Here is a 25,932-nt window from a genome sequence, read left to right on the forward strand (position 1 = left end):
TTACAAATTTTTAAAGATATATGTTCCAAATATACGTATTTTCTATATTAAATAATTTTATAATATTGTTTTTCGATAGTATAATACATATTTTAATTGAATTCATATAATAATTTGTTGATTAATAAATAAAAAATACAAAAATACAAATCTGATTAATCCCGATTAATCCCCGACTGATCCCCGATTAATCCTCGAGGGCCTTATCCACCCGACTAGCGTCTAGTGTTTTTTACAACCTTGAGTATAACACACTACGACAGAAAGCAACGGGATCTCACTTTCGGTTAGTATTGGCTTTCGGTTTTCTACTTGGAAGCGACATCGTGGGCTCCAAGTCGGATTAGGTTAGATTGAGTACTATAAATACTCTATTATGTAAACCTAATTTGTAACCTGATTTTCGCTTCCTAATAAAAATTATTATCCTTCTGCTCGTGGACTAGCCAACACAACGTTGGTGAACTAAGTAAATATGTGTTTTCGATTCTCGTTTATTTATCTTTCGTTAAATCTGCACAACAGAGCAAAACCCAAACACAATCCAAAAACTTTCGTAATTGTGTTAACCTGTTCGGATTAGTGTTGATTTTATATCGTATTTTCAGGTTACCTGTAATTTTGTTATACATATATATTAATGATAACTTTTAAAAATATAACAAGATATGATACTATTTTAAATACTTATGTCATTTTTATATTAGTATATTAACACTAATCATTGAAAAATCTACTAATGTCATGCTAAGGGGTCATCTAATGTGTTTATAACAATTTAGGAGGTTGGAATCATATTTGTAAATAATAATTATAGTTTTATTATCTTTATGAATAAAATGACATATAAAAATATAAGAGAATATAACAATATTTTTAAATATCCATGTCATTTTGTGTCGTTTTCGGTTTAGCATATCAACTCTAACCCAACCAAAAAATTTGAGTGTCAGTTTCATGCCAACCCAAAAATGACACATTAACTGCTAAGTTAAACTCAAACACTAAAATTGCGTGTCAATTTTGTATTGTATAATCGGATCATGTGTACTTTTGCCACCTCTAAATTTAGGAGTGAATATTTAGTGCCAGTTTATTTTCATTTATCGTAACTACTTTTTTTTTTTTTGCGTAAAAAGTGTTTGTTAAGATTCTAAAACAGTCGCTTTTAGCAAAAAAAAAAAAAACAATTAATATATGTTTATCAGCAACACCAAACAGTTAACCGCAGCAATAAACAGCAGGTAGACCCTTAGGGGTGTTTGTTTACTCTATTTTGTACTTATGTTTGCTTTTTCATATTAAAAATAAGAGTTTTATATATTTAGCTAAGGAAGTGTTGTTTATTTTTATACATGAAAAATAGTTTTTTGTTCGAATAGCAGAGAATCCTTACTTTTTCAACAGTAAATCATAACAGTAACAACAACAAGAGGTAAACCAACCATGCACTTAGGGCTCGTTGGTTTTACTTATTGTTTGATGATGTTGCTGTTTACTGTTATGATTTGCTGTTGGAATAAACTGTTTTTCCAAAAAACAGAAATTCCCTCTTTTTGTAAAAGGCTACTTTTTAGGTGTAAAAAGCAAAGCAGAAAGTTACGAACCAAACACCTAAAACTCTCTATTTTAAAGGGAAAAGACAAACAAGAGTATGAAAATGAGCAATCAAACGCCCCTTAGTCTCCAAACATCTTAAATCTAATGAGATGTAATTTTACGTGTTATTAATGAAAAATGTATTTTTTTCACATATAATTTTATATTTTATGTTTTGTTCAGTCTCCAACTTCTAGTATTTTGACCACCCAAATTAATAACATTTTAAGTAATTGAAAAAACTCATCTTCCATTAATGATGTTTCAAACTCTAATAAATATTAAATATAATATTGTATAAGCAATTAATTTCAAACTCTAATTTCCCCAACTACCTTCCTTTTTTTATGAATTTGTGATAGTTTAAGATTAGTTGAACATTATATATATATGTATAGATACAATTAATTCTCAATGAAATTTATGGTGTTTTTAATATTAAAAAAATCAATTTAACACATTAATTTTTTTATTAATTATAATCTCGTATGTTAAAATCTTAATTTCTAAAAAAAAAATAGTTGTAACTATAAACCCTTTCGAAAAAGGACATAGATGGTGCAGCTTATGTCACGAGATATTGAAGTCTTATAACGAGCTCAACCCTCGTGATACTAATCATAGTTAAGATTGTCATTGAGAAGCTGGAGGAAAGTGGGGATGATGTCATCAATGCCCCTTATACCCTTAGCGAGACACGTGCTACAATGATCGGGTTAAAGGGGCACAGTCTCGTGAGAGTGAGTTCGAATTGCAGATTGCAACTATGGGAGTAAATTTGTTCTTGAGCCTTGTATACATCACATATAACATTATGGAGTTCGTCATACCGGAAGCCATTACTCGTTACCTTAACCACACAAAGGTGAATAACGAAGGTCAGGCCAGTGACTTGAGTGAAATAATAACAAAAAATTTCAATTCTATTTAAAATTTATTTTAGGGATAAAGACCAAATTTAACCCTTCATACGTTTTAAGGGAATTGCACATTTAACTTTAATTGTGAAATTGTACAAATTTGACCTTAACGTTTCCAAACAATATCAATTTTAGCTTTACATTATCGAAAATTAGAAAAAAACTGGTATTTAATTGTCACTCCAGACCTTCCAAACTTAAATTATGTCTAAACTAGTTACTGTATTATGGGTGTGCATCGGTCCAAAACTGAAAAACCAAATACCGAAATTACCAAAATAATTCACACTAATACCGAACCAAATAACATATAAAACCGAAATATAACCGAAGCAAATATTTCGGGTCGGTCCGGTTTTAAACTGAACAAACTGAATTTAATTAAAAGAATAAAAACAATAAATAAAAATCAATATATTTCATCATTAAATTTACTTCAACAATAAAAAAAATTTGAATACTTTCAAAATGTATTCATATTAGCTTATTATCTCAACAACAATAATAAAAAAAAGTAAGCTTGTAAATTCAAATATATGTGTGTATATAAAATAATATAGAATATGTGTAATTCGGTGCGGTTTGGTTTTTTACATTTTTACCGAACCAAAGCGAATACCGAAATGTACCCAAAATAAAACCGACGCCGAACCAAAGTGTCAAAAAAACCGAACCGGAAAACTGAATTCAATCGGTTCGGTTCGGTATGCGTTTTAAATTGCACCGATGCACACCCTATACTGTATTACTCACAAAATTACAAAAATTCTATTAAAATGCTAAAAACTAAATCTGCTATATATAAGTTAATCATAATTTTTTTTTTTGACAAACTATCTAAAATATTTACTATGTTGTTAATATAGTTACAAAAAATGTACGAAACTGCTTCAATTCATCGATAAACTTGTTTGAAATGTCTGATCTGATAATTAAATAATAGTTAAACTATTTTTTCAAATTTTCGATAGCGTACGACGAAAATTGATTTTACTTGAAAATATTAAAAGTAAATTTACATCATTTTATACGTTAGGTTAAATATGCACTTCGCTGGAAACATTAAGATTAAATTTCGCTCTTATAAAGAGTTCAAAAGTTACTTTTTTTATATAATTGGTGTGACTTTTCAAACTTTTATACATATTTATATACTATAATTTTATGCAGAAATAAAATAAGTGAGACTTGTTTGATTTTCATGAATAAGTTTCTAATAACTAGAAACATAATTATAAATTATTATTTTAATTTCATAAAAATAAATAAATAAATTATTATTTTAATAGAGAAACACAATTATAATTAATTGTGATTTTAATGTGTAAAATTGAAAAATCTGATGATTAATTAACTAAAATAAAAAGAAGATGAGGGCTAAAAATGTTTTTCTTTTAATTTATAAATAGTATGATGGCTGTTATTATGCATGATGATTCTTTTATTTATATATTTGTTAAGCATGAGAATTGCATGATGATTTTTTTCTTTTAAAGGGAGAATTGCATGATGATTATAACTAGGGTTGTAATCGAGCCGAGCCGAACTAACCTTTGGCTTGTTTAAGCTCAGTTTGCTATAAAATTAATAAGATCGAACTCGAGCCGAGCTTTGAATTGCTCAAGTTCGGCTCAGCTTATTAGAAAATAAACCAGCTCGAGCTGAGCTTCAAACTTGTTTCCAGCCCGCAATCCTCTTTGAACTTGATTCATTAAGAAAATTATCTAATCATGAATTGTTTGTGAGTAAATCGTTGATTATATTTATGAAGTTTACTCGCAAATAGCTCTTTAATTGTGTACATAAACAAGCTCACAAGCAAAATTCATGAATAAATAAAGGCAAAAAGTATCCTGAGGCCCTTGATCTTTTATTGTTTGGTGCATTAAGCCCTCGATCTTTTATTTAGACACATTAAGCCTCTGATCTTTCATCATTTAGTGCATTAAGCCCTTGATCTTTCATTTAGACACATTGAGCCATTGATCTTTCATATATGGGGGTATTAGGCCCTTCCGTAAATCAATTAATATATAGGTTTATTAAGGGCATGTTTGGTTAGGTTTATATAACTGCAGCGTTTCATATTTTCTCTGGACGCTGCAACATTTTGGAGCTTTTCACGAAAAGCTCTTTTCATGAACATTTGTTTGTAGTTACTTATTATTGATAAAATTACCTTTCTTATTTCCACAAAATGTGCTTCAATTTTAATATTATTTTTATTTTTAGAACATGATTATCGAAAAACAAGGTTTTATTGTATTCAATAAATTTTTTATTTTTTATTTAAATTATTTTTATTAATTTGTATAATATATTTTTTATTTTAGAATTTGTTATTTTTAGAACATCATTTGTTGTCACACCAAACATGCCCTTAATAAACCTATATATTATTAATTGGTTTATGGAAGGACCTAATACACCCATATATGAAAGATCAAGGGCTCAATGTGTCTAAATGAAAGATCGAGGGCTTAATGCACCAAATGGTAAAAGATCAAGGGCTCAATGTGTCTAAATAAAAGATCGAGGGCTTAATGCACCAAACAATGAAAGATCAGGGACCTCAGGATGCTTTTTGCCATAAATAAACAAGATGCTTACAAATAGTTCGTCTATCACTCATTTATTATGTTTGTGAACGAACTCATCTAATAGCAAATGAAATAATATTAAGTTTAGATATTTGTGAACTAACACAAAACTATTTAGTTTTCTACAAAACTAAAATTTGTTCATAAATGTTATAATCGAACTTTTGAGCCGAGCTTTGACCTGCTCAAACTCGACTCGTTTACGATTCTAGCTAGTAAAACGTGCTCACAAGCGGCTCGTTTACAAATCGAATCGAATTGAGCCGAGCTTTTATCGAGCCGACCGCCGAATTTACAGCCCTAATTAGAACCTTTATTGTGGGAAAAATAATTAGAACCTTTATTATTTTGATATTTCCAATATTTACAAAACAATTTATTCCTTATTATAACTTTTCGTATTTTTACTTTGTGGAACAAATTTTATCATTTTATTTTTTATTCAATTGGATCATCCCTTCAAAACATGTGATATTATTCAAAGAGCACGGATTTAGATATCACCTGTAATACAATACAATACAATCTTAAGCTTAACATCTATCCGACTAAGTAATTTTAAATCTCATTAACAAAAAATAAGGTTTTTTTCACGTGCAATTTTATATTTTGGACTTTCCAACCTCTATTTTTTTTATCACCCAACAATACTTAAAATTGCACGTATTTTGTTAATAAAAAAAATACATTGTTAATAAGATTTAAAATTACATCGTCTATTAAACGTAAAGCTTAAAATTTCACTACTTTACACGTTAAGCTAAAATTTATTCTCCCACAACAATCACAAAGCTAAATTTGTTCTCATTATCAAACTTTGAACTGCCCATACAAGTTAAATTCTTGCTTTAAATGGGACCAACTTTTGAACACAATTCACATATCATTTTCATTTATGAAACTTTGAATTGGCGATGCTAGCAAAGTTCAATTCTTGCTTTAAATGGGACTAGACCTGTTCACGGTTCTAGCTACCCACCCTGCGCAGATGGTCCAGCTACCCACCCGACACAGCCAGATCTGTATCCCCTGGGTCGGGCTTGGACTAAGAAAATTGTTCTTAAATCGAACCTGATCCAAGCCCGCTAAAACCCGCCTATATTCTAGACAGGTTTGAGATTTATAAAAATAACACTGACTGGTCCAGCCAGCCCAGCCCAGCCCGCATATTAATATTAATTAATAAACTTATATGTTTATATATTAATATTTATTTTTAAGTACAATTTTTATTTTTTATTAGTAAAAGTTATACCTATATATTTGGAAAAATTACACAGAAATTCATGTTTCAAAAACTATTTACAACTATGTCAAATCAAAATTTTAGATTATGTCAAATTAGTAAAATTAGTACTTTTAAAATATTTTAAGGATTGGAATTTATAAATTAGAAGTTTAGAATATATTTTTTATGGTTTATGATTTATAAATTGGAGTCTAGATCTTTTAAATTATGGTATAAAATCATAATATATAGAGAATAATGACATATTAAGAATTAAGTTTGGTGATATGATTTAATTATAATTTTGTACTTAATTATGATATTCATGTATTTGACCCTATATTTTGTACTTGAGATTTGATTTTTGAACCTGAACCCGTCTAAATTAACAGTGTGTTGGCCTAGACTTAGAATGAGCATTTTTTTAGATAAAGGCCTGCTAAGCCCAATTCAGCCCGACCCGTGAACACGTGAACAGGTCTAAATGGGACTAAATACAATTCACACATCATTCTCATTTATGAAACTTTGAATTGGCCATGCAAGCAGTTTTCATGATGACAAATGAAAATGAATGATTTAAATGCATTAATGTCTTCAATGTTTCAACCACATAAAGTAATATCTTTTTTATTATTATTCCAATGCTAAACCTGTAATTAAGTTCTTAAATTTTTATAGTTAAGTATCATTTATTTTCTATATTACGCCTCTCACTAATGGTTCCATTAACTAAAACCGTTAGTAAAGATCTCAATGTGTGTGAAAATTAAGAAAATGAGCTTAATTAAGAAAAATTATAAAGATTGAGGCTTAATAAAAAAAAAATTAAAAGATCATGGATTTAAGAATGATTTTTAATCAAACTGAAAATACTCAATTTATAAATATATTAATAAATTGACTAATATAAGATATTTGTATGTGGCATCAATCAATTAATATAATATATTTTATTAATATATTTTTTGTTTAGTCTTTTTTATTGAAATATTTTAAATTCAATCAATTCAAAATTTATTGTTTAAATTGAGAAACATAAAATATCTTCATGGATCTTTTATTTTTCATTTTAATTTCTTTAATTGTAGACATATATATATTTTAAAATTTAGAAAAAAAAAACTAATTATTTATCATGTTTTAAAAATAATAAGATGTTAAGTAAATAAATGACAAAAATATGATTAACCCCTTGACTTTTCAGGTGTTAAGGATTAAGCTCCTTAACTTTTTAGGTTTTAAGAATTAAACCCCTCTTTATATATATTTTTTTTAAATTGGGTACCTATTTAATTATACTCATAGTTCTTGATCAGAAATGAAATGGAATTACCATAAACTTTTTATTTTGTAACTAGAATTTTTTTCTCATTTTCACCTTTGTTTCTTCTATTGTCCTATCGGTCTGAAATTACCAAACCTATTTGTCAGGATGCCACCTGGGTGCCATGTCAACCAATTATAACCACCTGGAAAATAATATAATTTTCTTTTCTTGCATCCCTAATCCTCGAGTTCTTATATTAAGCACCCGGTCTTTCATGTCACTTGGACGATCCCCAATTCATATTTGGACACGTATATTGTGATCCCACTTAATAATTAAAATAGTGAGACTTCTTATAATATACGTGGATCCATGTTACACGTGGCAAAATATGTATGTAAGGTCCTCCATTTGACATGGAGAACCGGGTGCTTCTAATAATTTCCCCTAATCCTCGTGTCAAAAGAGACTTCCGTGGCATCTCTGGCAAATGAGTTTACCGATTTCCGACAACATAAAAAAAACAAAAATCAAACCGTGAGGGGTTTCTCGTAGAGAATTAAAGTGTTATGGCACTTCTGTTTCCATTTCTAATATTCGAGGACCATTAATTAGCATCTCAATTCTCAAATGCAATTAGAGAACAAGAAATGGAATCCATATTTTCAGGTGAAAGAATCTGTTTTAATGAGGAATGATTAATTTCAATGTGATGAAAAACACAAAAACAAAGACACTTGAGTATCACATACACACCTTTCCGTGAATCTGAATCTCTGAGTTCTATAATTAAGTTTGTTGAAAAACATATGACTTCTGATGACAAGAGATATCTTAAATGCAAAGATTATTAACAATGCAATGATAAATCATGAGAGATGAATGAATTTGTTTACCTCATCTTTGGCCTTTTGTTGGGAAGATGACTATGACTATGACTACCACCGGCATTCCTTCTATCAGGTGCTCCGCTGGGATTCCTTCTATCAGGTGCTCGAGGAGGCGGAGGAGCTCGAGCTTTACCAAATGTTTTCAACTTCCTTCGTTTTCGTTCCTCCTCACTGTCTGAATCCTGAGCCTTCTCCCTGTCTGCATAGCTTGCTTCCCTTTCCAATTCTTCCCATGTCTTCCCCTCATCCTCTTCTGAGCCTTCGTCGGTGTCCTCCTCCTCGTCTTCCTCCGACTCCACCAATGATTCACTGTCCTCATCCTCATCTTCAGATCCTCCTGTATCAGACTGCACATCAGAGGGTACATATCCTTGGTCTGACTCTACTGATTCAGGGTCTGAATCACTGACTTCCATGTTTAAAAATTCCCATCCGCCGTCTTCTATGAATTTTTCCGGATCATCAGTTATAGTTTTCAAGATAGGTCGCCAGTTGAGATTTAATCTACTCTCATAGTACTTCAGGTCAGTTGTGTCGAGCCATTCCTTGATGCTATCAAGTGATGTCGATGGAATTGAGTCTATTCGAAGGACATCCCTCTTGAAGTCTTTAAATACGATTGTCATATCGAAATTCTTCTGCCCGAGACCAACTCTTTCGAGATTAACAATCTCAATCTCACTCAGGGTGATTACAACAAAAGGTGTCTCTATCAGTTCAACCAGGCAGGTTGATGTAGGGATGATGAAAGCTGAGGATTTGTGAGGTACCCCGTGGAAGCCAAGTTCTCCTAGCGGCTGATCAAACTCGAGATCAAATCCTTTAAATTGAGGCTGACTCCAAACATCATTTACCCTGTTTACAAAGTTCTGAAACTCCGTGTTTATCTTATTCTTTCGATCCCTCTCTCGTTGTTCTTCCTCTATCTCATCCGGGTCATAGGCAGATCTTTTTCCTCCTCCAACTGTCTGGACCACATCCATCACCTCAATATAAAACTGAACATCTTTGGTCTTTTTGTTACCCACCATTATGTGATTATGCAAATGAAAATGCAGAAGAGTGATCATCTCCTTATCTGCTGGCTGGAAGAAGGCATGTTTTATGTTACCAAACATAACATCAATACGTTCATCGGGCCTTGACGTTGAATACCGTAACCCATTTGCGTGAGCTTCAATTGAACCAGTCAACTTTCTTCCACGTCCACCAAAAGGGGGACGAATCCATAGATCTAACAATTTTATGGGCTTGAACTTCGCAGATGCAAGTTGCAGCTTTTCCTGAGTAACTAAGGTTGCCCTCTCAGCCCTTTCAGACTCTCTGGAAGTGACCTGACGACGCAAGGTTCTAATTTGTTGTACTACTTCACTTATATGTCTGGAGTCCTTAGAACGAAACGAAACTTCCTTCAAATAAATTGAACCTTGGAACTTCAGAGAATTGGCATCATGAGGATTGAAAGGGGTGCCTGGAACATTAAATATTATTCGTATGTAGCATGACCGGTTAGTATCCTGCTGACTAGACACACTTTTCACGGTGGCAACATGGAAAGGTGTCATTATTCCATGAATTGGCAATAGGATAGATTCATTCCTCTGGTCAACCTGAATCATGAAGTCTCTTGGAGGAGGTAGGTCATTGACATTCTTATATGCAACCAAATCTCCGATCGTCTTTGCAGAACCTCTATTATCTAACCCACCAGAACCTCCACCAGCCAGCCTCCTGGCAGTCTCTTCATTCTTCTGACGAGCAAGTTCAGCCTGATGTTGCCTTCGTAGCTCTTCCTTCGAAGTTTCTTGGTTGTCTGACCTAAGAGTTGCCTTAGACAGGGTGGCCTTAACCCTTTTGCTTTCAGTTCTGGTTTTTGGCCGGTCTTCTTCCTCATCATCCTCATTAAATGAGTATAACACATCCTTGAGAGCCTTGGAACACTTTGACGTCACTGTTTCTGGGATCTTTTCACAAACAATCACTGTATCTGCAATTAACATTGAATATATTTTGGTCCTTGGGTTTTTAGTCTCTATCTGCAAATTCTGAAAACCAAGAGAAACATTAAAAACCATTCCTGGTTTCAAAATTCGATCGTTCTTGGTGTTAAGATTGAGCCCTGACTCACGAAACTCGAGGCCAATTCCAGTTCCTGCAGTTTTTGTCAAGCTTGCAGCCAATTCAGGTGCATCATTCTTAACTACAGAGAGTGCTGCTTGATAAACATCACTCACTTTGTTCCCAGATTTTAAAGCATTGATTGCTGCGTCTTGGGCCTTCAGCAATACCTCATATGCCTTGATCTGCATAGAACTGGCATCAATCAGGACAGTTCTAGCAACATTTGAGCAGTAGCTACTGTATCGGGAACCAATTGCACAAATAATAATACTCGTGGGATCGTAGTAAAGATACTCATCATTGCTTGCAGCACTTGGTTTCAAATCAAACACTCCTCCACTCTGAAAAATAGGAGGGTAACATATATCAATATTCTCTGCCTTCAGCTTCACCTTAATTCTCGCAGGTTGTAGAATTGTCTTCTCTGTGTCGTCCATCAGAAAAGAATGAGAGACCTTCTTCTCCTCATCAATGATCTTTTCAAGTTTCGGCACCACAAACTCTTTCATCACCATTGATGTTAAAAATGCTGCTTTTTTCACATTTGTAAGCTCAATGCCATCTTTGACAGCAAACAACTCTGAGAACCCATTTGTCACATCACTTAACTTGCAATTTGCTTCCTTCAATTTTCCATCCCACAGCTCCAAAAGCTTCCCTTCAGGACTTTCTCTTGTTAAGTATCCAATAACAGGAGTACTTTCACCATTAGAGTTCGAGTCAGCATGAACAACACGGAAAATATTATCCATCAAGCGACTTCCATCGTCACTTTTGCTCTTCACATGCATAACAACTTCAACACCAACAGATTCCTTGGCAGGCTTCTTCACAACATCAAGCAAAGAAGCCTTTTTCTGACTACATAAAAAGTGAACCTGCTTCTTCATGAAGACCATAATTGTCTCTGGGAACTCATACCCAACCAACCAGATATTAAAAGCCGATGATTTCAAGTAGCGTAGATCCTCGGAGGGAGGAGGAGTTGCTACTGCAAGGGCATCTGAAGAACCCCAAAAATCACTGTTATGTTCACTCCAATGTGAATATAGCATTTTCAAACGCTTGGTAAAGCTATCCAAATCTATGGAATAAGGATTTGAAGCTCCTGAAGGCTTGCCATTCTCTGGCCGAGCATTGGCATTGTGATCAGCCATTAAATGGAATTCAAGTACAGATTTTGGATTATGGACAACTCATCCAGATGAGTATCTAAACCTGCATAAAGTATGACAAAGACACAAGCAACTATTACTTCAAGAAGGAAGACCTTAATAGACTTTCATTAGCTTAACTGCTTAAATAAATAAATAAATTCATCTTAGATTCTCTCTTAAAATTTGTAAAATCAGGATCGACAGTGAGAATTTGGAAATCTACAAAGATTGTAGCTTATGAAGCTTATTACCTAAATTTTCAAGCAATGAACTTATTTCTTCTATATATATGAACTTGGTTTTCTGGACCTAAGTTCAGAGTGCCTTGATGTATTCGGTCTATTATTAAATGTTAATCTATCACCTACTATGATGGGGAGAACCGAGAATAAAGAGTAACTTGATCTGTTCAATCCCACGAAAGTAATTTTCCTGATTTGGGAATAAGTTCAATTGATGACATTATACTTCAAGTCCAAAGATAAGAAAGCACCTCATATCAATTCCATAGTTCGTTCATTAGATAAGATCTTACAAAGTCCTCCTCTCCCCTCTAGCAAAAGCACCACATCCCTGCACGAACAATTACAGAATTAGCTCCAGATGGACTTACATTCCACAAAGAAACACTCACTATACATCTCTATTTAATTGATAAATCTACTCATATAATATAGAATGAAATTCATTACCTATCTGGAAACAATCTAACGAACGCGTATCCATTTGTTCAACTTTTTCGAGTTGAAACCTCTCTCTCTTTCGATAGTTCCAACAACAAAAGATCGAGGGCTACATACGAGCTTGGATCCTTCAAATTACGAAAACACAAACGAAATCCACGAAGATCACCAATTTTATCTATTCAATTGTGGATTCAAGATGGGAAAATAACGTTGAATGAGTGAAATGTGATTTATGATCCAATGAAACGCTGCTTGAAGACAGAGGAGAGTTATAGATATATAGAATTAGATGGATATACGAATCAAAATGAGAAGAATTAAGAGAAGGATGGAAGAACACAGATTGTATTTTCTGGGTTTAATTCAAAATGGGGAAAAGGTTGAAGATGAAAGGTAGTGGATGGCTGAGTGGAGGCAAAGGGCAAAGAGGCCAGATTTTGGGCGAAAATAAGGGGGTGTAGGCTACGGTGTAAAAGTTATCATTTTGGTCCCCAATCTTTTTGTTGTTAATTATACCCTTATTTTCTCTTATTAACTTTTTTTTTTTTTTAAAGAGCTCTATTAACTTTTAAAGAACGGTTTTTTTAGATTGATTAAACAACGGGATACATTTATCCTTAGTGAGTTTTTGAACGTTAGCTCGAGATGCATCATTTATTCATGGTTGAGCGGCAAAATCAGGAGCAACAGTTATGCTTCCTAACTTTATACAAATGGGATAAATATGTGGTTTTCTAGATTTAATATATTTTGAGGGTTTGGTGTACGAACAAACCCAATTAATCTTATCTCGGAGGATTAGAAATGAGCTATTGTATGGTTCATCTTAAGAATAATTCTTGAAAATAAGTTTGGGTATGAGAAATAAATTTCCATACTATGAATTTTCTGGTTCATTTTTAATTGGAAATAATCTCACGAATTTGTTGTTTTTGAATGAATTGTATGACATATAACTATGTATATGCATGCGTTTAAATGACTTCCTTATGTTCATAATTATACATGCGTTTAAACGACTTCCTTAGGTTTATGATTTGTCCTTTCATTATTTCAACATGAATCGTAATTATTGAAAATTATAAAAACCTTTATTAAAATTTTAGAGTTAACGACCTTAAGTAATTTAGACTTATCGATCTTTGTGGACACGATAATCTCGGTATATTTACCATTTTATTACTTGCTTAACGGGTGCACTTGCCTTGCAATAGTACGATAAAGTCGATCAACCTTCAATTTCAAAAGTTAAAGGTTGGTCGGTTTTGAAATTCAGTAGAATTAGAAAGTCATTTCTCACCATGCTTTCAACTATTGAGTATCAAACTCTCATTATTTACTTTATAAATACCAATTCGACTAGATTGGACTAGAGGGACTAAACATTTGATTACACAAAAACTTAGGGTAAAATAGATTTCAAAGATTTTCTCTCTCTTGTTCTTTAATTCTAGTGAGAGAAAGTGATAAAAAAGAAGACGGAAGGAAGAAATATTGACCATTTTTTAGCTTAAATTAGTCCCTAAATGCTACAAAAATACATTACAAAGTTACTATAACAATTCATAGACTTGATTTGCTTTAATAACATCTCAAGTTGGTGAAATTATGTCAAAATCCAAGAAAAACTTGTTAGTTTGTGCTTTCGTTTGGGTTCAATGAGCCTTAACTATGTATTTTAGGAAAAGAAGATCACCTTATAAAACTCATCTATTTTTTGTGTAAATTTTGTTTGCATTTTTGGTTTTCGGAAAAAACTCTCTTTTTTGGAAACAAAGACCGATCGACCTTATCATGCTCATGAATAAGGCCAGTCGACCCTTTTTCTTGAAGAGACAACTAATATCAACATCTAGAGGCCGATCAGCCTTAGCTAGAGATTTTTTTGGACCGATAGAACCTACATGCAGATATTTGTGTTTTTCTTCACTTTCTTTATTTTTAAAGGTTAAAATAAAGTCGATCAATTCAAATCTTCAGATATAAGAGGAGATCAATCAATGCCATTTTAGTGGTTTTGGCATTAAATCTTTTGGATCTACCATATTTTTTCTTAAAAGTGTCGTTTTAGTTAAATTACTCGAATAAAAATGTTTATTTTTTGTAAAGTGTGTAAAAAGTTTTTTTTGTTACTTGTGTATGAATAAAATGCGATCTTTTAGTTTTTGGTGTGAAGATCATGAAAGTCCAGGTCTGTGTGTTATAAAAATATGAAAATGTCTTTAAATCGAATTGTTTACTTCGTTTTTATAAGAAAGGTTGTTCCTTTTCACTCGTGGAGTTCTCTAAAACATGTAAAAATGTGTTTTGCTTCTCATATCTCTATGAAAAATGAAAATTATACTAGATCCGTGTGTTTTGATGACTTTCTAGTTACATGGCCGATCGACCCAGTTTGAAGCAGACAAAACCAATCAACCTTAAATCTAAAAAAACATGTTTTTTCTCTCTCTTTCTTTAGTGTTGTTTAAATCTATATTAATTTTTATTATCCTTTTGTATTTATTTAAATATCTATTTAAACATGACTTCTACCTTACCAAGGGTTGGTTTTTATTTTGTTTTTTGAGGATGAGTTTTGAGAGCAAAGGTTCCATTAACAAAAAAAAAAAGTACAATGTAAAATATTTAAGAATCCGAGAAGCAAAAGGAAGGTCATGATGTATGAAAAAGCATAAGGAGAGTATGAATGACTCTCGCCCCTTTCATAGAGACCTTGGGCTCAAAGAAGTGAACTGGCGACAATCGACATCATTTCAAACGCGACGCTTAAAGAAATTGCCATTAAAAGCCCTTGTAAATTAAAAAATAAAATCCTTCACTTATCCATAGCTTTGAAAAGGAGACATGCTTGGAGACACGTGACGTACATTCACAATCACTGCAAGTTGATTTAACATTGTCTATCAGCTCAACATGTGCCACATCAGACAATTTCTCAACTTCTCACAATTTCTTTTGAATTACGCTAGTGCCTCTAAATGGTGAGATTCACAAACGCAACATTTCTTCGTGTCAACCTTCCTGATTGAAACATTCACTGCAACGCATTTCCGAACCATTTGTCCCCATAAAAAGTAAAGATCCCCAAAAGAGGCCTTCGACTCTTTTGATCATAAGAAGGGAAAATCAACTAAAACCTTAAAAAACTTCAATGACTCGAAAGGGGGGTATACGATAATAGGTGAAATACCCACGTAGACCAATGATACGTCCCAAAATAGAGCAATAACGGAAAGATAACTACCTTGAATATATGGATCAATGAGATACAACACACCAATCCCCAAAAGCAGTCATCGCGATTTACCTTACTAGTTGAATAGCATAGTAGAGACGAACATATATGCAGGTCGTTAACACTCGTCCTGGCGAACTAGTCATTCATCTCCTCTCCTTACAATCGAAATCTTTAAACCTCTCGATTTGCTTTGAGCTATTTAGATCTTATATTTTACAGTAGAGTTATTATCGTGTGCGCCATCATTGGAGAGTAAATTAAATGATTCAATCGTGCCATAAAACCCCGCCCTCTTCCTCATAAAGAGCATATATAGCCCATTCCTATTCGTTGTGTAACAGTCAAGACCAAACTGCAGAAATGAAAGTATGACCAGCAAATCACCACTCGAACAACTCACACGGGAGGAAGCTCTCGGAGCAAAATCTATTCCATATCCTCATCCCTACACGTGCCCCAAATGTTGGCTAGAGAACATAATTTTATACTTTCAAAAAATGTCGCTAAAACCTTATAAAGGCATAATAAAATTGTACATTCAAGATATCTCATCCTCACCACCCTAGAAATCCATTATCTTCTTCTTTGTAATTTCTATTAACTTAAACATCAAAATGAAAGCATCTCAACTCTCTTTAATTCTTTTTTAATTTTGCTTCAAAACTCATTTGATCCCATAAGTAAAGAACCTCACAATCCCTTTATATTCTTTTTTTCTTTTGATAAAAAATCCTCTCCATATTTACCCTCATCACGTGGTAACTGATTTTTATTAATTGTTCTCGATAATTTTTACCTAGTTAATAACCATGTTTCATATTACATGTCTTTTTAGAGAATTGTATATAAATTAAGGATAATAAAAAAAATGGTATTATTACCCCTTATTTATTGATTCCCAATATTTATTTATTCTATAATAAGTCTATTATTCTAATTAATTTTCGTAAATTCTCGTTTTATAACAGAAAATAAGATGACTTAACGTGTACTGATCATATAAAACTACATATAATATGAATAAAAAAAGAATCTTTAAAAAGACATGTAATATGAAACGAAGATAATAATAATTAATCTAATAAATTTAGTATGTCACTATTAAATGGAAAATTTTTAAATTTAAGCCTTAAAATAATTTTAATTATTATCCAAAATTATTTCATCAACATATCTTTTTATATTAATAGTAAATTATGTTTACATAGCCTAAATTTTTAATGGAAGAAAAAAAGGTCATGACGTCTTCTCGTTTAATATATTGTTTTTTTTTTTGAACTCGTTTAATATATTGTTGAGAGTAGTTAGGATATTATGTAACAATCATTAAAATATTTCATTTTAAATTAGTTAATAAACTACATGGTTTTTCAAAAAATAAAAAATAAAAAATAGATGGTTATTTTGTATTTCTTGTGCAATCCCATTTTTTTTAAGTACAATTGTGAAAAATAATAATAAAAAGTTATCAATTTAACTTAAATTTATGATTAAAATATTTATCATCTGACATCAAAGTTTGTTATATCTAAAATAATAATAAAAAGTTACCAATTTAAGTTATCAAAGTCATTTTAATAGATAAAATTGTAATTTCATTTAATTTTTTTTATGTATGTTTGATTTTAAATAAATTTTTCATTAATTTTAGTTTGATAAACTTCTTACTGTTGAGGATAATAACACCAATGATAAAAAAAGACTCACGAGTCGATGAAAAATCCATTAAAAAAAAAGGAATAATAGAATAATAATTAGAGATTTTTTAAAAGAATTATAGATGGTTGCAACATTATGCTTTTTTTATGGAAGAGAATGGAAAGAAAAAAGAAAATAAGGAATATATAGTGTTCTTTCTAAGTCTAGATGACATGTGTACTCTAAAATCTAACGATAAAGGAATATGAAAAACCTCAAACTCTTATAACGAGTTCTAGATGTACTCTAATAGTAAAAGAAAAAAAAAGATGAAAAATCTCAAACTCTTCTAACAAGTATAAAGTACAAATAAAGAATAAAGAGTCTAATAAGTAAGTAAAGTAACAAAGTAAAATGGTTACTTTATTTTTTACAAAGTACCGTTACTTGGTGTGGTTTTCACCATTGGGTGATGAAGGATAAAATTAATATATAGTAATTACATAAACTAATAATTTTTTTTTATGTAATTGTTAATATGTATTATATTAAGTTAATTATTATTTTGAGTTATTTATATATTAAACTTTTTTATGAAGTAAAAATGTATTACAAATATAAATTTTGGGGCCTTAAAAAATATGGGGCCTAAAACCGTTACTTCAGTGACTTCATGGTTAAACCGGACCTACACATTCATATTGTCCATGAAGGCAAAACAGTCAACCAATATTGTCTCAAACTCTTAGAAACCTCAAAAAACTTACTTTTGAACACATACACCACGTAACTAGAATCACATTGTTAGCCAAATATTGCACCAACATCCATCGCGTAAATAACTGCTTAGAGCTTCTGTATATAAGCAAAAAGAATTAGCTATGGGAAACGCAAAGGCACCAAAAACAAAATTGCGAGGATTCTGAAAAACACCCCTACACCAACCATCGCAGGAGAACCAATGGCAGAACCATCTGTATTAACTTTAATCCAATTGCTCGGAGGCAGCTGCCAAATAATACCAATAATATGAGGCGTCTTGGGAGGCCTTAAGGCCAAATACAACTGGTGAAGAATTTCGAGCTCAAAAACCATATTGAATATATGACATTTTATGACAAAGATCCACTTTCCTAATAAAGCTCCAAAACACGTAAAACAAAAAAAAAAAAAACATGACTACATAGAGTCAAACAAGCACGAGTTTTATATCTTCTAATCATTCTATTTTGCATCTAAATACTTAGGTGCTGTTTAATAAAACTGAAAATTAAGTGCTGAAAAAATAAGTACTGAATTTTAAGTGCTGAATATTATAAGTGCTAAAAGTATTGAATGATATAATTTTTATAAAAATATTAATGTATAATGTTTAACTTAAAATGTTAAGTTAAATATTTTAACTTACCAAAACAAGTGATTTTTAACTTAATTAACTAATTTAAGTGGTGGAGAAACAAACGTTATCAAACGCACTTAAATTAAATAAGTACTGAATATTTTAATTTAAGTAATTAAGTGTTTTATCAAACAAGGCCTTAATGTCATATTAAACTTTCAAAATATATTACTTCAATTTACTTTGCTTAAAATAATAATATATATTATTTATGGCTAATCTTAAAATATTTATGTGATTTTAATTTTTTTTTAAATATTTTTATAGCAATATCAAATATAAAATATCTACTATCAAACAGTTAAAAAATCATTAAAAATTCAAAATTTGAATGTAAATAAAATAAATAAAGCTATATTAACCGAGTTTTACGTTTAAAATTGATTTTTCTAATCACTTTTAGCTTAATGTGTAATTATAAATAATTAAAAGCTCGATATATTAAATTAAAAAATTAAAAATTTAATCAATAAAAATCTAAAATTTTAAGGATATTTTACAAATTTTAATCTAATTTAAACTAGTATGGTTATGATTTTCCAAATTTGCCCCTAAGAGTGGGTGTAGTTATCAAAAGTTTCTCTCTTTACCTGCTCCAGCAAACAAAGAAACAAAAAAACAATATAAAAAAGCAAAGGTTTGAACGGTCAATGAGGAAAAAGCCAAAAAACTATATTTCTGGAAATTATTATTATTTGGTTTATAAAATAACTAACTATTAGGTAAATTACATTATCGATCCTTTAGCTTTATTTTTTTATGGATTTTAATTTCAAAATAGGACATAAAAGCCCCTAAACTTGTCCATTACTTTCTTTATGATCCATTTTATCCTTGACCAACATGACAATTTTAATAATACATAAAGAGCTAATATTCCAATCGATTTTAATTTTTAAAATTTTTGGTTTTGAAATTATTTAAGTATTATTAAATTAGAAGAAAAAGGTGATTATTTAGTAGAAGAGAACTAGAAAAATAATGATTTTTTTTTCGAAATAGAAAAATAATGATTTTTTTTTCGAAATAGAAAAATAATGATTTATAAAATAAAAAATGAACAAATTTAATTTTTAAGTTTTTACATTTTGATATTGTCAATAGGATTATAATAAGCTAAGCTGTTTGTGAGTAGTTGAGAGTACAAAATAACTTGAAAGCAAGTGATAGTAGACTGTAAATGATTATTATGTACATGAGGTTTAGATTTCAAGGCTTTCTATATGCAATTATGTATCTGAAATGTTATGTACTTTACATGTGTTAGCTTCTGATCAGATTTGGTAATAAATTGTATATGTGACAACTTGTGATTGGTTTTAGACTCTTTCCATTTATATCATTATGTAATACATGGTTTGATATGGGGATTAGGAGCATGCAGTTGGGATCAGGGACCACTGTCCTCTCATGCACCTTTCTGAATAAACCTTTACACGAGTTGGCTTTCACAACTTTTTGACATGAGCTTTTAGATCAGACCCATATGTTAAATTTGGTTGAGCCTTTGCCCGAGCCTATTCATTTTATGTTATATCAATAAACAAGTTCCATTATAATGTTTATGAACAAGCTCCTGAGTAAGATCATTTTGATTTTTTTTAATAATAGTATAATTGTTATTCTCAAAAGGAAAAAAAAATATAAAACTACGTAGTTTTATATGAAACTTTAGTTATCAAAACAACATAGTATTTTTATTATATTACTAGGTAAGTTTTTTTTTTCGCGAACACAATAAACGAACTGTTTGCGAGTAGTTTGTTTATTTGTTCACGAACTTTATGAACATAGCTAATGAGTTGTCAATGAGCAAAGTTTATAGACAAAATAAACGAGTTATTCATGAGCTATGTAAGAGTTTGAGCTTGAACTAAGATCATTAATTTTCTAACGAACCAAGCATGAGCAGGTTAAAACTCGATGTCAAAAGAGGTCAAAAGCAAATATCAATATTCAAGGGTTTTTATGTCCGATTTTAAAAGATAAAGAGCTATGAAAAAAAATAAAGGTAATATTAAGGCACCATGGATGTAATTTATCTAATAAATTATAAATTTCAAGCCTTTCTCTTTGACTGTCCATACAGCGCATTTTAGCACACCACACAACAGAGAAAATAAAAAAAAAAGAAAAAAAAAAGAAAACACAACAAAAAAACAAAAGAGAAAGCCCAAACCCTTAATACACATAACCTACAAAAATGGATCTATCGTCACCACTTTCTCTCTCTTTTGTCTGATCACCTCCGGCACCGTTGCTCTGATACCTCCTCCTTCTTCCTGTCCGGAATTTGCTGCCTCCTTGGGTATGCTTTTTTCTGCTTCTGCTTCTTTGGTTGCTTCGAATTTTTGAATTTCTTTTTCGGTAATTTGATTTGTGCGTTTTCGAGTTTTGGTTTTTGTGGGGGTGGGATCGGGTTGTGCCTGGTCAGATCCTGGTCGGAGTTCTGATTTGATCTTGTGATTCGCCTGTTCTATTGTTTCGGGTGGAGAAATTTTTGTTTTTGTTTTTCTGGGTTGTTGACTGTCTATTTGTTGTTTTTGTGTTTCTAATTTCGTTGATCCTCTTTGTTTTCAGAATTCTGGGTTCGATTTGTTGTTTGTTCTCATTAGATCTTTGATTTGATGGTTTTCTGTGCGTGCTGGTAGGAAATACTTCTTTGTTTGCTGTAATTTCTTTTGTGGTGAGTCCGTGGTTTCTTCGGGGCCTCGTTTTGAATGTAGTTTGTGTTAAGTTTTGCATGAATTTTTGGTGTATTGAGGTCAAATGATTTGTATTGACGTATTCAAGGTTAAGTGCACATCATAATTTTTATATTATGGGAAAGGTATTGTAATAGATTCACAAGTTCAATGTTCATCTTTATGAAAATGAAATGCAATTATTATTTGGTTGTTGATTGTTTTGTGATATGCTGATAACTTGATTTCATGAGAGGTGTGAATTAAGCAGATGAGTCCACCAATACATTATTAAGCTGGTATAGTATCGGAAATTGCATGTTGAAGAATCTGTATTCATTTCATTACTTTTCTGAAGAAAGTGGGGGTGTTTATTGGTCTAAAAATTGATTTTCTGACCAGGGCCTGAATTTTTTGGTTCCATATTTGATCTTTATTTTTATTGCTTGAAACTCTTCCATGGATTGTAGAGGGTGTTCGTTTTTTTTTTAATTCTATGTGGATGTTTTGGTAATTGGTATTATTGGTAACCATGCTTTGTTTTGTTAATTGGTAAGTGATCTGAGAAATATACTTTTTGTTTTGTAGTTTAATTATGTTATATGAGTTTGCTGATATTTCTGATTGTTCCAGGTAAATGTTAAGTTAAACCTTGGTCCAAGAGTAAGAAGTTCAGGACACTTTCTTGTTCTGCCGACGAATGGCTTCTGTGGGTGTGGCACCTACAGGTTTAAGAGAAGCTAGCGGCCATAATGCTGGTGTTGATAAATTACCTGAGGAGATGAATGATATGAAAATTAGGGACGACAAAGTATGGAATTCATCGAATCTGGATATTGTTGTGTCTTGATTTTACTCTGTTTACTGGGTTTTGGATATAGGGCACCAGACTGATAGGTTATCTATGTTTGTAGGAAATGGAAGCGACAGTAGTCGATGGTAATGGGACAGAGACAGGTCATATTATAGTTACGACAATTGGTGGTAGAAATGGCCAGCCAAAGCAGGTCCAGTTCTTGTTCGTTAACTCTTGCAGCATATCAAGATGGATTTAGTCCTATTTAGTTTTAAGTACATACAATTGACATGCTTCAATAATGAGTTATTTTGCCCTCTATATTGGTTTTGTTGTTCTAATAAAGTTCATTCATGTCTGATTCCAGACTATAAGCTACATGGCTGAGCGTGTTGTTGGACATGGATCATTTGGAGTTGTGTTCCAGGTGTGGAGTTATTATGTTTGGTTGAGTGATCGTGTACAAAGTATTGGTTTATCTGTCGAGGTTGGCACTGGTGCCTGAAGATTTATTCATTTATTTGTGATTTCAATTTAGGCAAAATGCTTGGAGACAGGCGAAACTGTTGCTATAAAGAAAGTTCTTCAAGATAAGAGGTACAAGAACCGTGAATTGCAGACCATGCGTCTTCTTGATCACCCAAATGTTGTCTCTTTAAAGCATTGTTTCTTTTCAACTACTGAAAAGGATGAGCTTTATCTTAATTTGGTTCTTGAGTATGTCCCTGAAACTGTTCACCGGGTGATCAAACACTACAACAAGTTGAATCAGAGGATGCCACTGATATATGTGAAGCTTTATGCATACCAGGTATGGACTAGGTCACTGTCTGGTACGGTTGCATTTTATGCTTTTCCTTAGAGAATGCTAATTGGATTATATAAATTTCACAGAGTCATTGTACTTTTCAAGCCGGAAAATTTCTTGTTGATAGTGTGGTTCATTGGAGTTGACATTAACCATATGCTTATATATTGATTATGTTTTGGCAGATCTTCAGGGCATTGTCATATATCCATCGTGCAATTGGAGTGTGCCATCGGGATATTAAACCTCAAAACCTTTTGGTATGATTGCCATTTGAACCTTTTTGGACAACTGTAATGCAGAACTGGAAAGCTTCTTTACAACTATTGAACAAAATTGTGTTTTTTCTATGTCATAATGTTTAGTGCAATTTACAAGTATGCAATCCATATTGTATAGTTTTGCAGTTCAAAAAAGGAAAAAAACTGCATCTCCTCCACTAGATGAAGGAAATTTTATTATTGTGCACCGTGTTTTACTTATCCATCAACCTTTTGAAGTTCGCTCAAATTAATTTTTCTTGGTGCAGGTAAATCCACATACCCACCAGGTTAAATTGTGCGATTTCGGGAGTGCAAAAGTCTTGGTATGTTATTTTGCTCTATGGCGTTTTCTATTAGTTTAGATAATGCTTCTACAAACTGCGACCAGATTTTTGAAATTTATTTTGGCAGGTAAAAGGGGAGCCGAATATATCTTATATATGTTCTAGATATTATAGGGCACCAGAGCTAATATTTGGAGCAACTGAATACACAACTGCTATTGACATCTGGTCTGCTGGATGTGTTCTGGCTGAGCTACTCCTTGGACAGGTTGAACATTTTGCAGACAAGGTTTATTGCATTGCTTTGTTGGTATCTGATCTTCTCAGAACCCTAATTGTATGTTCAATTTCTTTCAGCCTCTATTTCCTGGAGAAAGTGGAGTCGATCAGCTTGTTGAGATCATCAAGGTACCTTTTGCATCGAAATCTATTTTGCATACTGTAATTTATTTCTTGTAATTATGTTCATATGATATCCATCTTTCAAGAGTAAGTTGCTTAGTTATTTTTTCTTCTAGCACACGGCTAAAATTGAACTTGTTTTACAGGTTTTGGGCACCCCAACAAGGGAGGAAATTAAATGCATGAATCCTAATTATACAGAGTACAAATTTCCTCAGATTAAAGCTCATCCATGGCATAAGGTATTTGACATATGAGTTTGTTTTGTGTAAAAGCGGCCTCTTTGTTAATTTCTGTTTCTTTCATCATTTTCAGATATTCCACAAACGTATGCCTCCTGAAGCCGTTGATCTAGTTTCAAGATTGCTGCAGTATTCTCCTAATCTACGGTGCTCTGCTGTGAGTATTTTTTTTACATAACCGTTTTTTCCTTTTAGCTCGGTTAGTATTCTCTTGTATACATTTTTTTAGGAATGCATCTCTTTGGGTGGTACTTGAACCATTGATTAACCATCTACTCATCCAAATTTTGAATTAGGGCGCGTTTGCATTGCTTTCTCAGACCCCAAAAGCAGCTTTCCAAGTTAAAAGCAGCCTTTGGTAAATGTAAAACTGCTTTCAGGAAAAGCTACAAAGCTGATATTAAATTTTTTGGACAAAAATAGTCATAACTTTTATAACCTAATATTATATATTTTTTTTTTTTTGTTTCTTGACTTATAAAACTTTCACTGTGTATTTACCAAACACTTATTAGCTTTTTCCCATAGCTCTTTTGCCCACAGCAGGTTCGGTTAGCCACAGCAATGCCAAACTGGCCATTACTTATTGATTTGCTAGTCGTTTGGTGTATCAAAAAGATAAAATAGATCCATTTGCTTACCAACTTTTAGGAGGATTATACCTTTTTCGCCAACGGTGGCAACTTCTAACAGGATAACACGATTTACAGCTAACACGACCTGTTTTCCATGATTATCATTTTTTGTTGCATTTATGTCATATATAGTCATATGAAATATATAAAGAACAAAAGATGATAACCTGAATTGTTCGTTTTATGATGCTTTTCTTTAGGTGCTAATCCGTTCCTGTTTACAGAATTAACTCCTTTCCCCTTCACTCCCTTTTCCATTTCAGCTGGACGCATTGATTCATCCCTTTTTTGACGAGTTACGTGACCCGAATTCTCGCCTGCCAAATGGACGCTTCCTTCCGCCATTATTCAACTTCAAATCTCATGGTAAGGAATGATTATGAAAAAACAATACTTCCTTTATATCAATGTTGGTATCTCCATGTTCTCACTGTTGCTGTCGGTGGGGGTTCAATACAGAACTGAAGGGTGTCGCAGCGGAGACTTTGGTGAAATTGGTACCGGAGCATGCAAAAAAGCAATGTCCCTTCCTTGGTCTATAATTATTATAATCTACATTAGAGTTATCTCCGAGTCATCCAGTTTGGAAGCTATTATGGTGTTTGTTCCCTCCTCTCTCTAAAGCTATTTCGTTACGGTGTCGTTTTTATGTGGTTTTTGTTGTGTATCACACTTTGTTATTATGTAAAAGCAGATTTAGAGACATGGTGCCTCCATGAGTTTGTCTGATTCCTTCCTCTGTATCAAAACATATTGTAAAACCATCAAAGTAGAAGACCAACATCACTTATTTATATATCTATCTAGTAGACTTGTAATTGTGTTGTGTTTGACAGTTTCGCCACGGTTGTTGTTAGTGTTTAACAGTGTTGATATTTAGTTAGTCGAAGAAGTGTAACGTAATGAAATCAAAGTTGTTTGTTGTTCTGATGTGATTTTGTTACATTACATCATGGCTTGCTATGAAAATACGTTTTGTCTTTTGTGTTTTCGGTTTTTGATGATAAAGTTTATTTGGTATTGTATGGGTTCTATTTTGTCCGCGATTGTATCAGAAACTAAATATTCT

General features: G+C 32.0%; 2 protein-coding genes across 2 annotated transcripts; one reads left to right on the forward strand and one right to left on the reverse strand.

Moving 5' to 3' along the window:
- Positions 1-8,253: 8,253 nt before the first annotated feature.
- On the reverse strand, positions 8,254-12,902 carry LOC136205456 (FACT complex subunit SPT16-like). The gene is made up of 3 exons (XM_065996052.1): positions 12,478-12,902; positions 12,279-12,358; positions 8,254-11,846 (listed from the first exon to the last, which is right to left on the reverse strand). Exon 3 carries the CDS (start codon positions 11,783-11,785, stop codon positions 8,510-8,512), a length of 3,276 nt encoding a protein of 1,091 aa, XP_065852124.1. The 5' UTR covers positions 11,786-11,846; positions 12,279-12,358; positions 12,478-12,902; the 3' UTR covers positions 8,254-8,509.
- Positions 12,903-20,887: 7,985 nt separating this feature from the next.
- Positions 20,888-25,843, forward strand: LOC136205492 (shaggy-related protein kinase alpha). The gene is made up of 13 exons (XM_065996102.1): positions 20,888-21,057; positions 22,067-22,244; positions 22,348-22,440; positions 22,597-22,656; positions 22,768-23,040; positions 23,223-23,297; positions 23,567-23,623; positions 23,712-23,852; positions 23,942-23,992; positions 24,133-24,228; positions 24,302-24,385; positions 25,127-25,229; positions 25,323-25,843. Exons 2-13 carry the CDS (start codon positions 22,134-22,136, stop codon positions 25,403-25,405), a joined length of 1,227 nt encoding a protein of 408 aa, XP_065852174.1. The 5' UTR covers positions 20,888-21,057; positions 22,067-22,133; the 3' UTR covers positions 25,406-25,843.
- The last annotated feature ends 89 nt before the right edge of the window (positions 25,844-25,932 follow it).

This window comes from Euphorbia lathyris, chromosome 9 (assembly GCF_963576675.1).
Source record: "Euphorbia lathyris chromosome 9, ddEupLath1.1, whole genome shotgun sequence".
NCBI classification, from domain to species: domain Eukaryota; kingdom Viridiplantae; phylum Streptophyta; class Magnoliopsida; order Malpighiales; family Euphorbiaceae; genus Euphorbia; species Euphorbia lathyris.